The 14,066-nt window shown below is 41.7% G+C and overlaps 1 protein-coding gene across 1 annotated transcript in view; it reads left to right on the forward strand.

Moving 5' to 3' along the window:
• The window catches only part of RHOJ (ras homolog family member J), a 98,438-nt gene extending 95,012 nt beyond the window's left edge, over positions 1-3,426 (forward strand). Inside the window, exon 5 of the mRNA XM_003794436.3 lies at positions 2,190-3,426. Coding sequence (XP_003794484.1) covers positions 2,190-2,336 — 147 coding nt within the window. The 3' untranslated portion in view covers positions 2,337-3,426. The remainder of the gene's footprint in view (positions 1-2,189) is intronic.
• Positions 3,427-14,066: the final 10,640 nt, after the last annotated feature.

The raw sequence follows: 14,066 nt of genomic DNA on the forward strand, positions 1-14,066 counted from the left end.
CTAGGAGTTGGAGGTTGCTGTGAGCTGTGATGCCACAGCACTCTACCCGGGGGGACAGCTTGAGGCTCTGTCTCAAAAAAGAAACAAAAAGACCCAGACTCTAGGCCTACTACTTTCATTTTCTCATTGAATGCCCTTAAACAATTTATTTTACCTTTCTGGGGCTGTTCCCACTCTATTCATGTTGCAGGAGAACAAGGCCAGATGGAGAGAAAGTAACACATGAACATCTGTGTTTGAAAGAGGAAGGGCTTTATTTCACCTGGCAGAGCCCCCGCAGACTAAACCCAAAATGACCAAGCTCGCACCTGGCTCTGTCTTTTCCCTTTTATCTCTAGCCAAGGGTTCCTTGTTCACGGTGCCCTTCTCATTGGTCAGTTTGAATCAAGCTGCAGAACGTGGGCTGTGGCTTTTACAAAAGTGGAAACAGGATTAGTTTCCAGGTCCCAGGAAGTTAAGTTTCTATAAATTCCTATGAGCTGCGTCACCACGGGGAGGACTTTGCAGGAGTGTCCTTGGGCTCCTGTGAGGAGACTTTTGCTTTTATAGGCCTGACTTTTTCTGGGTTTCCTCTCTCATTCAAAACCAAACCACAAGTTTCTTTAGTCGGCACATTGCAAACTGACTGGTGCTGCCAAATAAATCCATGTCATTGTCTTGCTTGGCCCACAGAGCATGTTAAAAACTTGGTAAATATTAAATAAAAATTCAAATTTCCAACTCCTCTTGAAAAATACAAAAATGGGCAACAACAAACCAAGATTCCTACTTGAAAGTCGAGTAAGACTGCCACTCCAGTGGGTGGGCATATACTCTGGAGAGCACCACAGTCCCCACCTCTCCCTATTGTCTCTCACTAAGCCTGCTTTACCATTTATATAAGCTACTGGCCATGATAGGCATATCATTTGATGGTCCTATTTCAACCATTTATCTGCTGGTTCCTAGATCACCATCTAGCCAAACTCTTCTGAATCTGCTTTAATTTTTTCAAAGTTGTTCTTATGGTATAAAGCAAAAAACATTTCTTCAGATGTTCTTAATAGTAAAAGACCTACATCATATTGTTGGCTCATACTGAGCTCATGAGCAATTAAAACCCCAGATCTCCCTCTCACGAGAGGGAATCAAGAAGCTGACTGCCAAAGTTGGTTTGCACTGCCTGTGATTTTTTAGTGAAAATCTACAGTTCTAGCTCAATGTCAATATTTCACATGGGGATTTTGTGATTATCAAATTCACCATAGCATCAAATCATCAAAAGCTTTGAAATAAAGCCCTGGGCAAGTACAAAATACTTTATCATTTAGATGTACAGACTATACACTGATGAAGAGGATATTGCTGGCAATAAATGTATTCTGTGATTTTTATTTTATTTTATTTTCTGCAGTTTTTGGCCAGGACCAGGTTTGAACTCACCACCTCCGGTATATGGGGCCGGTGCCCTACTCCTTTGAGCCACAGGCACCGCCTAATTTTTATTTTAATTTAATTTTATTTTTATGCTTCAGGTTTTTTAACTAAAATATGCCTTTTAAAGTACGCTAAAATTAAACTGAATTTCTTAATAATGGCATACAATGTCAACTGTTGCATTTGGGGACTGTGTTCAATGCTTCATTTGAAAGAGTGAAATCAGATAATACCTCACAGGTATTATCAGAAGTGCCTTATCAGAAGTGCATTTTAATCACGAATGACCACATCACCCTCTCTTTTCTATATGATTTATCAACCAACTTGACATTTTGCCTTATCCCAGACTGAAAGAGACACATTTCACTTGTCCATGATTTACACATTCTGCATACAAACCAGAGGGTACTAAATAAACTTAAACCATATCTGAATTCTCTCCCAATTTTTTAAATTTTAATATTTTTATAATCCTATGTTAGGAATAAAAAGCTGTGGCTCGTGTTTAGAATTTATTGCTTTCTGAAAGTGATCCATAACCATTTACTGCTAATATAACCAATTACTGCTAATATATAATGTAAGAAAATTGTAAAAAAAAAAAAAAAAAATTTATTAGGATAGCAGATGAAAATTGAAAAAGAGAAAACTTAATTCAAACTACCCCGAGGCTGTTAGACAAGGAGTGGAGTACATGGCCCAGCCCTGTGTCGACACCTTGTGCTTCTCTCTCTCCCTTCTCTCAAATCTTTCTCTCTTTTGTGTTTAAGATCGGAGCTCAGTGCTACTTGGAATGCTCTGCCTTGACTCAGAAAGGTCTCAAAGCGGTTTTTGATGAAGCAATCCTCACTATTTTCCACCCCAAGAAAAAGAAGAAGCGCTGCTCTGAGGGTCACAGCTGCTGTGCGATTATCTGAGGTTGCCTGAGACCCGCCTCCACTCCAAGAATGAGAATGGCACCCATCTCCAAGACCAAGCTCCCGCCAAAAAGGAGGGCATGACCTGAAAGGAATTTCCTTCCCACAGAGGCTTGCCTGCCACCCTGTGAGCCCTCCCAAGCACAGCCCTCTAGTCAGCCAACTGCCACTTGCGTCCTCCCTGCCAGCTAGAAGCATCCGCGCTGCACACTCCCCGAGGACGTTGGGTCCCAGTTTCAGACGGCGCCGCTGCTGAACATGCTAGGAACAAAGTCAAGGCCGTCTTGCATTTCGTATTTCTCCTGCCTGTGAATATGAAGCTGATAGGAATCATTACAGAAAAACTGAAAGAGGAACTCGGTTCCTGTGCTGGTGGCCTTATTTGATGTCTTTTACAAAACATGGGACTGCAATACTAACCTTTCTTTTCTGAACCTCCTGTTTTACCCATGTGTCTGACGTTCATTTGTACTATGTGAAGGAATCAACTAATTTCCAGTTTACTCAGGCATTACAAATCTGTACCAAATTAGCCTAAAGAAAGGCGGTTTATATCCATTTCTATTTTTAGCACATTCCTACCAAAGCCATTAGAACCGACACATACCTCTGACGGCCTGAGCACAGGAAGACACAAGAAAACTCTAAAACTTTTAGAAACTTATATTGTCATGATTTTTGAACCTGGCTGAATGAAAACATCATCTGAATTGGTGCAGGTCCACGTTTTTGCCAAAGACTCACACTCTACAAATACATAAGTTGATAGGCAGCCTGATTTTTTTCCTACTATACTGTCATGGCAAACTAAAAACGAACTGTTTACAAAAGTACTATTTCTATTTTGCATCCACATCCACTGGGGGAAGAACATAGCAGGACCCATCTTTTAAAATAGTTTACTTAGCAGAGTGGATCTTCCTGCTCCCTCTCTCCCCCATTGGTTGCCCTTTGCCTTCCTGGGTTTCACACTTTCTCCTGGGCCCAGATTCCAATTATCACCTAAACTGAGAGAAGGACTGGGCATTGGGCATGAACAAGCAAGTGTTTAAAAATACCTGAGGTAGTCCTAATCCTAGCACTCTGGGAGGCCAAGGTGGGAGGATCCCTTAAGCTCAGGAGTTCAAGACCAGCCTGAGCAAGACTGGGACCCTGTCTCGACTAAAAACAGAAAAACTAGTCAGGTGTCATGGCAGGTGCCTGTAGTCCCAGATACCTGGGAGGCTGAGGCAAGGAGTCACTTGAGTCTAAGAGTTTGTGGTTGCTGTGAGCTATGATGCTACAGCACTCTACAGCTCTCTAGACAGCCCTCTACCCAGGGTGACAGAGACTCTGTCTCAAAAAAAAAAAAAAAAAATACCTAAGGTAAAGGGAAGTCTGTCTGCTTCTCTACTTGCCTCCTGTGACCTCCTGTGACCTTCTCCAGTAAGGACTGGCACTGAACCCTGCCTCTCTCTCTCTTTCTCAAATGTCTGTTTGGGGCCAGATCTGTGGGTAGCAACCTCTGGATCCGTCTGTGTCCTGCCTTCCAGAATGATGAGCTACATAGAATAGGGACTTTGGGCCCATGGAAATAACCTCAGTAAGGAATCACAGGCCCACTCGTGTATGACAATTCCAGACATTTAGGAACTTTGGTACCATGAGTGAGTTACTTCCTTCTAATTAGAGGCTATGAGAGGTTCTAATTAATCTTATTTGCTCATAAATGCCCTGGAATCACCCACGTAGACGCTTTTTTAATTTTAATTCCTTAAGCAAAGTACACCTTTGTAGTATGAAATTACACCAATTTTAAGACTTCCTGGCCTCAAGTGCCCTGTATTAGCAAAAGCCAGTCCTTCCAGAACCTTCTGCTGCTGCAGAAAGCAGTAAGAAAAGCATTACAGGGTATGACACTTTTCCATTAAGACTTCTGATGCCACCCCTCAGTTCTGGGCGGGGGGCGGAGTGTTTGTGTGGAATTTCTGGAAGTTGTTTCCCCTCCCTCCCCATTTCAAGTACAGTTTACCTTCTCTCCCATCTCATTGCTAAACATTTTTTTAAAATACACACATTTCACATAAAACGGGAGTTTTGTAAGTCAAAGCTTGACATTTAGAGCAAACGAGGACTTTCTGCCTTTTTAAGTGGAAATCTATTGTGTATAAATTGTAATTTCCCAGAGGTTATGAATTCATCCTCTATAAAAACTGATGAGCATTTATCCCCATAATAAATGAAGTGATATTAGACAGTTGTGTTACATGATTGCACAGTTACATCTTACCAAAGGGCCACTCCTGCGTTTTTGTTGATGTGGAGGAAAATTGAGGTCAGTATGTTTCCAGATGTGTGCACTCAACAAGAAAATAGCTCCCAGGACATCACCTCCCTAATGGACCACAGGGATTAACTTGTCCAAGATGGGAAGATCATTTCTCCTTCCAAACAGAAACTGGATAGAGGCTGTTAGTGTCTGGATGGAGCACAGGCTCCCAGAGGTCTTAGGGGCTAATCATTGAACTAAGTGCAGAACAAAGCAACTTAAATGAGTCATTCCATCCTGACAAATTAATCAGTTATTAATCATGGCAAGATCTGGCTCATTCTGATACTGGATTTTTAACACTGGATTTCCAGGCTCTTGGTCTCGACGATTCAATGAATGAATTGACAGACCATAGAATGAACAGTGAGGTTTTATTTACAGCTCAAAGAACCAAACCTCTTTGCAGGGCAGGATGCAAGTGTTACAACTCTTATGAAAACAACTCTTACAAAGAGCCAAGCCTCTTTGTAGAGCAGGATAGATGTGCTACAGCTCTTACAAAGGACCAAGCCTCTTTGCAGGGCAGGATGAGCAAAGGGCCAAGCCTCTTTGTAGGGCAGGATCAGCAGCGGAAGTGTTACAGCTACAGCTCTTACAAAGGACCAAGCCTCTTTGCAGGGCAGAGATCAGCAAAGGGTCAAGCCTCTTTGTAGAGCAGGATCAGCAGTAGAAGTGTTACAACTCCTACAAATACCCAAGCCTCTTTGTAGAGCAGGATCAGCACTAGAAGTGCCACAGCTCTCGCTTCTTCTTCTGGATGGTCTACCATGGTCTGCTGAAGTCTTGTTCTTCTGCTCTACCTTCCTGGAAGGTCTGGACAATCTGCCCCCAGGTTCTCTGCTCAAGGCCTTATATAGGTGCAATAGCTTAGCTGTGATTGGCCTATAAATTGGACCAGTCAGGAGCAGGATTGAAAATGGACCAATCAGGGATGGGCACCAGTTTTCCCTTGATTGACAGGTCCTCCAGCACTGCTCTACTGGAGCCTCTGGGGGAAGAAAGCTCCCCGCTTGCCCCAACCTGCCGGTTTCTTTGCCGGCTGCTGCCACCAAGACAGAAGTGGCAGGTCCCCCAGGCCCTGCTTGGCTGAGCTGGCTGGGGTGCCACTTTTCCGGTATCAATTCCACTAACAAGTGTTTTCTGCCATAAGATTGAATAAAACTATGTTCTGAACCAAAGACAAGAAGGGACAGAAATTGGAAGTCTCCTGTAACTGTCCACAGCGTCTTCCAGTGTCACGGCAGCTGGTCTCCATTTGAGGAGAAACGGTCTTGACTCATCATAGAAAAGGTCTCCAGAAACTATGGTCTGTGAACAAAAGTTCTCTGAAAAGGAATTTGGAGGAAAGAGACTATTCCAGTCAACAGTTTCCAAACCAGGAAGATGTAGCCTCTTGCATAAAAGGAAGGAGTATTCCAGAGAACAAAAGGAGGGTTTGGATTTGATGGCGGAAGCTTCAGATTGGGTCCCTTTAGGCAAACCAAGGCTTGAGATTCACTCAGTTCTAATTGGTTATACAGCTGAGCCCTGATTGGCTGAGGCAAGTGAGGTCTGATTGGTTGGCTCAGGTGAGGTCTGCCATCCCAAAGTCCAACAGAGGTGTGAATTGGGGAGAGGGATTCAGAGTCCATGCGTGACCCAGCTGACTCTATGTAAAATTTAGGCCCTGTTGCCACATCCGTCCTGGAGGATTGGCTCTTTCGGGTTCACATTTTTTCACAAGTCCAATTCCTCGTTGTACATAGAAGAAACTCGAGTCCAGATGGGTTAAGAGAGGTGCCCTGTGGCAGTGCTGGGACAGCCTCAGCTTTTCTGCTTCCCATGCAATGCCCTTCAACTCAATACTATAATTTATCCATATCACACATGTCAACTTGGAGTTTTGTAGGTGTATTCTTGGAGTTGCATCTGTTTATCCTATAGATTCCAGAATATTTTAAACTTCATGTAGTTAGACCACTGTAAATAATCCATCAATCTAGTAATAAACTAGAGATGGGAATTTGACCTATGTACTAATATGTCCGGAAACCACAGTACACGGAATCTAAGGTAATGGCTCAGTCAAGCAGCTAGTTTGATAGATTTGGTTTTTTACTCACGGTTTGTGGTCTGATAGAATTAAGAAATCCTTGGGTTATTTTTGGAACACAAAAGGACTAAGGCACAGTAAGAAATCTGGGCTAATTTCTGTAAAATTATAGTCAAAGAACAATTACTGAAGACAATACGTACAGTAACCCTAAGCCAATAAGTCAAAAAATAAGCTACACACATGCGAGGTCTTACTGTTAAGTTTGCAAACTTGCCACCGGGCACTGTACAAAGAACTTGGTAAGGTCTCATAACCTTGGTTAACCAGCAGCTCACAGTTTGTGTTGTGTTGTGTGGTGGTGTCTCAATTAGTGCCTTTCATTATTGTTGTTGTGTGTTTTTGTGTGCTGTTGCAAGAATATCAGAGCTTAAATTAGAAACAAACATTAAATTTCTTGTTAAACTTGGCAAGAGCAGAAGTGAAATCAGGGACATGTCAGTCCAGGTCTATAGGGATGATGCCATGAAGAAAACGGCCATGTACAGACGGATTAAACGTTTTTCTGAGGAGAGAGAAAGCATCATGGGTGAGGAGAGGGCAAGGTGGCCAGCACAGCCCTTTTCTAAGGTGAGTTTGTGAACTTGATTATCAGACCCCGTGTGATAAGGGGGAGGTTTTGTCCTGAGACTTCACTGACAAAGTATCTGAACATGGTATGCAAAGCACTGCCTGGAAGTTCCTAGTTTATCAGAGAAGCACATGATGAAGTGAACATGGCCGTACTCAATTTTCACAGGGCCACCGATAAGGAAATAGTGTCACATAGTAGTGAAAGAGCAATCACAACCATACTTACAACTTTAGGAGAAAAATAAATCTAAATTCAAAATTTGAAACCAACAAAAATGTCATCATGTAGGCTATACGTTCCTGTGAGTGGGAGCTTAGAAAAGAGAGCATCTTCAGGAAGAAATATTTGACTGGAGACAAGCCTCTCAAATGCCTTATTATACTCACAAGGGCAAACGCATTCAACAGACCAGAGTAATGGAAAATAAGAAATTGGGGTGTTGCTTTAAAGAATGTTTGACATCATGCTAGAGCTTATTACATAAATAGTTAATGTGTTCCTTTTTAAATCCATCTCTGGGTTTAGCTGCCAAAAAGCAAAATACTCATCCTCCCTCAACAGAGAGAACTACAGGTCACCAGCTATTCCCCCAAGAGTCTTGGAGGAGGCCACATACCAATAAGGAAGCTCAACCAACTATTTTCATTTCAAGGATCCCTTAGAAGCAGAGGGAAAAGAGGGGCGGGAAACTAACAAAGGAAGTCAGGCCTTTGAAAATGGAAATATGCAAAGAATGGACAGGAAGCTAAAACCAAACAGAAGCCAAACACACACCTCAAAATTCCCCCCCGAGAGTCACTAACTTCAGCTTGGTTTCTAGAAGCACAGGGATGAATGGAGAACACACAGCCTGGACAGGACTATGTGGTTCTGGGTATCCAAGCAGAGTCAGGCAACAGGGCTTCTCATGTGATAACCAGATAATCCCACATCACGCTTCACTAAAAATGAATGGAATCCTAGACAATGTTCTTTTTTTTTTTTTTTTATTGAATGGTAACTGTGTACATTAATACACTTCTGGGGTACAGTGTGGTATTTTCACACACAATCCGAAACACTTCCATTGGGTGGAGGGAGAGGGATTGGAGGGTTCACTTCTGTGGTTTATCTTACAAGGGTACAAGTGAATCTTTCTATGAGTAGAATATGAACGTTTTAACACAATAACTTAGACAATGTTCTTGGGTCTTTAATAGCAATGTGGGGTATCACCCTCTCTGCTTATATACAGCGGGCTGGCAATGGACAACTTACCAGGGAACATGATTGAATAAATGATTTGAAAATTTCCTTAGACATGAATATGACTTAAGAGCTGAAAAAGATGACTTTGAGATAGCTGGAGAGAAAGTTATTTGTATGAATAATATTTATTCATCTCCAGTGGGATATTTCAAAGTAGAAAGATTGCATTTAAAATGCACAACCACAAGAACAGAATGCAAAAAATATATATGAGATAAAGCAATAATTCAAGGAGCTTCACCAGTCAACAAACACCAGAAAGGAAATTAAAGCACCAAGCTGTCAGAAGCTCAGAGGTGCTTTTTTAGAGATCTCTTTGGGTTAAGTGAGGAGTAAATTTAAGAAGGTTTTGGCTCATCTGTGAAATGGTGGGATCAAGTTCAACAATGGTTCTTGGCTTTGAAATTCCACAACAGGAAATTGGAGTAAAAGCTGCATGATTAATCTTGGTCATGATCTATTTTTTTCCTCCTTAGAGGACATTCTGTCAGAAACAATAGAGTTGATTTGGTGTGTCTGTGTTTTAAACATGCTCTACTTTGGGAATTTCATTTTGTTCTATGAGTTCTGTGGTGACTCAGAAGCTTGTAATATTATAGCTGAAGGAATTTCATTGTATTTTTAGCCCTGTCCTCCAAGCCTCCCGGGATCTCTGCAGTGATCTTTTCTGAACAGGTTCTGCCCAGTATCACGGTTGGGGGGAGTATGATCTGGGTACCACAAGGAGATGGTGCCCTGGGCCCACACTTGGGTCTTGCCTTGAGGCCACCTTAGCATACTTGGCTTCCCAGAGGCACCGCACAAGTCAGTCTTCTGAGATTATGTTAATTCTTTGGGGGGAAAAAATAGAAAACACTTTCTGAGTAGGGAAGTGTGTTTGGAGCAGCACTGTAAATACACATCTAAAATTACCATCTGCCATTTTTTAAATCTATTTTGTTTTAAGCAATCAGGTTCTTTTCTCCTAGAGGAACCTCAGGCAAGAAAGTTGACAAATTCTACATTCTTCCTATTACCTGGTTTAAATTGTTTTTTGCTCTGAGTAAACAGTATTACTGTTTAAGTGCATCTCAGCAAAATTTTATCCCAACTGCAACAGTTCATGTCCCTCCTAGTGTAATCTCTAAAGAGGAAGTGATCACCCAGGGAAGAATGCTGACCTAAGCACCAATGCTGTTTTACAATCCACATCTGATGTAATGGTGATTCTACATACCTTTTTCATAATTAATAGAATATTACTCACGTACTCTTAAGCCTTGTGATTTATTTTGTGCCATGTTCTGACTTTCATGTCATTAAACAGTCTTTTTCCTACTCTGATTTCTGGGTCATCTGTGGGTGCCTCCATCTGCCACTCAAGAAAATATCCTTGCCCTGGCCCCTGTCAGAATAGAAACTACTCTGGCTCCTTTGCTACTCAGAGTGTGGCCCTGGGACCAGCAGCATCAGCATTACCTGGGAGCTAGTTAGGAGCACAGAAACTCAGGCCCAGTCCAGACCTACTGAATCAGAATTTACATTTTCACAGGGCCCCCAAGTGACTCCTGTGTACATTAAAATTGAGAGAGTATTGATCTTGGAGACAACCAAGTTCATCATCAGTCTTTATGTCTGAATATACCTACCTGATGAAGACGCCATCAATGTAGCCTGTCTCTCAGCTGCTATATTTGTGGTAGTCCTTAGACTAATATTTGAGTTGTTCCCATTTACTAGACGAAAAAGAAACGGCTTTCAGAAGTGTTTTCTTTTTCCTGTCGTGTGCTACCCGGCTGCAGTAAGGAAATATGCATATTTTAGAATCAAAAGCAGAAAAGCAGCATCTGCCTTGAAAGATCCACTCCATCTAAAGTCCTTCTGTTCTCAAAGTCTTTTTGGTGTTTATGAGGAAGAAAGAAAAGGGCCTCCCAAAATTATTTTCCATTAAGAAATAAGATTCGTATCATACGAAATTATAAGCTTATAAAATAAAGATAAAACAGATTTCTGAGGCATGAAACTTCAAGTGTCTCTCTTCGTTGCTTAAGACTTGGTGGTCTAGAAGGCAGAAAAAGGATTGTTTACAAACAACTTGTCCTCTAAATAAGAATCTTTCCACAAACTTATACCTTTATCGTCTTAAGTATAGACCAGAGTTTGATTCACTTACTCACTATATTTTTACTACCCCTCAATGGGGACCATGTGAGTTCTCCCTACCCACACCCCACCCTACACACAAAAGCCCTTAAAACATTATATACACACACACTCAATTGTTGCTGAAAAAGTTCTAAAGGCAAATCAAATCTACCTTCCATCCTGGCTCAGATGTCAGTGATTCCCTGCCATCTTTACATGATGTCCCTGAGCAACTGCCATGGTCAGGGCCCACCTCCTCCAGGCAGGGCGTACCACCCCCCTCTTCCTGCAGGCTCCCCTTACATGCAGACTAGGGGACTTCCCTTCATGGGTCCTTCATACCCTAAGCAGCAGGAACCCCACTGTGTCCCAAGATGACTTCCACAAAAGGCTTGTAACTGGGACAGCTTTTACCTCTGGAAGCAACTTGGCTGGCCAAAGTGGCTAACATTCTTGGAAGGGTTTGATCAAATCCAAAAACAGAATTGCAAATGTATCCCTGATTTCTTGCTGGTAACCACGGATGCAGGCTGCAAAGTGCTTCTTCCACCAGGGACAGCCTGTCTCCCGACAGCCTGCCTCAGCCAGCGCCCCCACCCAGCCACTATCTTCACCAGGCCACAAAGTCAAGTCTGTTTTATCCTCTTCATTAGAAACTCATAAGAGGAGAAAACTGGCATCAACCATCAATTTCTTTTCAAAGATCCATTTACTTGTAATTTTAAAATGTTTGATTCCCAGTGCCTTTACTGCAACAGTACAATAAATTCCCAGTCCAAGATAACTAAACACCTCTCTATATTTAAATTTAAAATGCTGACCAGAGCCTTTGTATATACCAATAACAGCCAAGATGAAAAGCTAAGCAAAGACACAATTCCCTTCATAGTAGCTTCAAAGAAAATGAAATACCTAGGAATATACCTAACAAAAGAGGTGAAAGACCTTTATAAAGAAAATTACAACCCTAAAAAAAGAAATAGCAGAAGATATTAACAAATGGAAGAACACACCATGCTCATGGCTGGGAAGAATCTATAGACTCAATGCAATCCCATTAAAATACCAACATCATACTTCCAAGACTTGGATAAAATAATTCTTTTCATTTTGTATGGAACCAGAAAAAAACCTGTATAGCTAAGGCAATTCTTAGTAATAAAAACAAAGCCAGGCTCATCAGTCTACCAGACTTTAGGCTGTACTACAAGGCCATAGTGATCAAAACAACATGATATTGGCACAAAAATAGAAACATAGACATCTGGAACCCAACAGAAAACCATGAGATAAAACTAACATCTTACAGCCAACTAATCTTTGATAAACCAAACAAGAATGTACACTGCGGAAAAGAACCCCTATTTAATAAATGGTGCTAGGAGAACCAGATAACCACATGTGAAAGCCTGAAACTGGACCCACACCTTTCTGTTCTCACAAAAATTGATTCAAGCTGGATAAAATATCTAAATCTAAGGCATGAAAGAATAAAAATCCTCAAAGAAAGTGTTGGGAAAACGCTGGAAGCTATCAGCCTGGGGAAAGACTTTACGAAGAAGATTTCAGCGGCAATTGCAACAACCACAAAAATAAATAAATGGGACTTAACTAAACTGAATAACTTCTGTACAGCTAAGGAAACAACAACCAAAGCAAATACACAACCTACACAATGGGAAAAGATATCTGCATGTTATGAATCGGGCAAAGCTTGATAACTAGAATCTACAGAGAACTCAAATTAATCAACAAAAAAAGAGCAACAATCCCATACATTACTGGGCAAAAGAGATGAATAGAACCTTCTCTAAAGAAGATAGACAAATGGCTAAAATACACATTGCTCATTGTCCCTAATTAGCAGAGAAATACAAATCAAAACCACCCTGAGTATCACCTAATCCCACTGGGAATAGCCCACAGCACAAAATCTGAAAGCTGCAGATGCTGGTGTGGATGGAAGAGAAGGGAACACTTTCACATGGCTGGTGGGACTGCTAATAATACAACTTTTTTGGAAGGCAGTATGAAGAATTCTCAAAGAATTCACATCACACCTCCCATTTGATCCTGCAATCCCATTACTAGGCATCTACCCAGAAGAAAAAAAAAATCATTTCATCAGAAGGACATTTACACTATACTGTTTATAGCAGCTCAATTTACAATCACCAAATTGTAGAAACAACCTAAATGCCCACCAATACGGAAATGGATTAACAAGCTGTGGTATATGTACACCATGAATACTATTCAGCCATTAGAAGAGAAGGAGACTTTACATCTTTTGTATTAACCTGGATGAAGGTGGAACACATTCTTCTTAGTAAAGCATCACAAGAATGGAGAAGCAAGAATCCAATGTACTCAATTCTGATAAGAGGACAATTGATGACCTAGTACATGGCAGGGTGGGGGGGATGGGGAATGTAGGAGTGGGGAGAGGGAGGGAGGGAAGAGGGTAGGGACTCACAGTGTGTGACACATGTCTCTGAGTGGGACACAATTGTAAGAGGAGCTTTACCTAACAAGTGCGAGCAGTGTAGCCTGGTTCTTTGTACTCTCAATGAATCCTCAACAAGGACAACAAAATGCTGACCAGCCTGAGCAAAAGCAAGACCCCCATCTCTAAAAATGGCCAGGTGTTGAGGTTGCTGTGAGCTATGATGCCATGGCACTCTACAAAGGGCAACAAAGTGAGACTCTGCACATTGAAATAATCAAGTGGTGAAGAAGAGAAAGAGGAAACCCCAGCTCAGAGCCCCTCACTCCCCCACGTGTCTGCAGCCCCCAGAGCAGAGGTTGACATGGGTGAGTTATGGTACATCACACCTGTCTGCTTCGTCCTGCAGTTGGCTCAGCTTCTGTCAGTGCTGAAATGTGCAGCTGATTCCAATTGCATTTTGTTTCTCATTAAGGGGTGTTGATGTGTCAATGGGGAGATGCTTCAGCATTGGTTTCCTGAGCTTGCTCCAACAGGAGCAAAGGCTGAACAAAGTCTTTCTCTTAAAAACATTTCTAACATATTCTTAAATGCTGAATATTTAATTCCACTCAGTAATACTGGTGCCCCCCCCAACAAATATTTTAATTTTGATATGCAGATTCCAAGAGCAAACGGAAGATGGAGGTTTAAAACCTCCTGCAAGCTTAGCTTGTCTGGTTTTGACGGCTCACCCCGCCACGCCAGGTCATCTTAGGAATCTGCATGAACAGGACAGTAAAACCAGCAAAGCATGATCTGTTCATTCGTTTTCCCATAGAAAGAACTTGCAAAGTAACAGGATTAAATTTCTATTTTAAGTGCATAATTCTACGTGTGTACTTCCTCAAGATCATGACTTAATAATTCATCAATATCCTTTGTTGTGTACATAT

Source organism: Otolemur garnettii, unplaced genomic scaffold, assembly GCF_000181295.1.
Source record: "Otolemur garnettii isolate 467f Iridium unplaced genomic scaffold, OtoGar3 scaffold00081, whole genome shotgun sequence".
NCBI classification, from domain to species: Eukaryota; Metazoa; Chordata; class Mammalia; order Primates; family Galagidae; genus Otolemur; species Otolemur garnettii.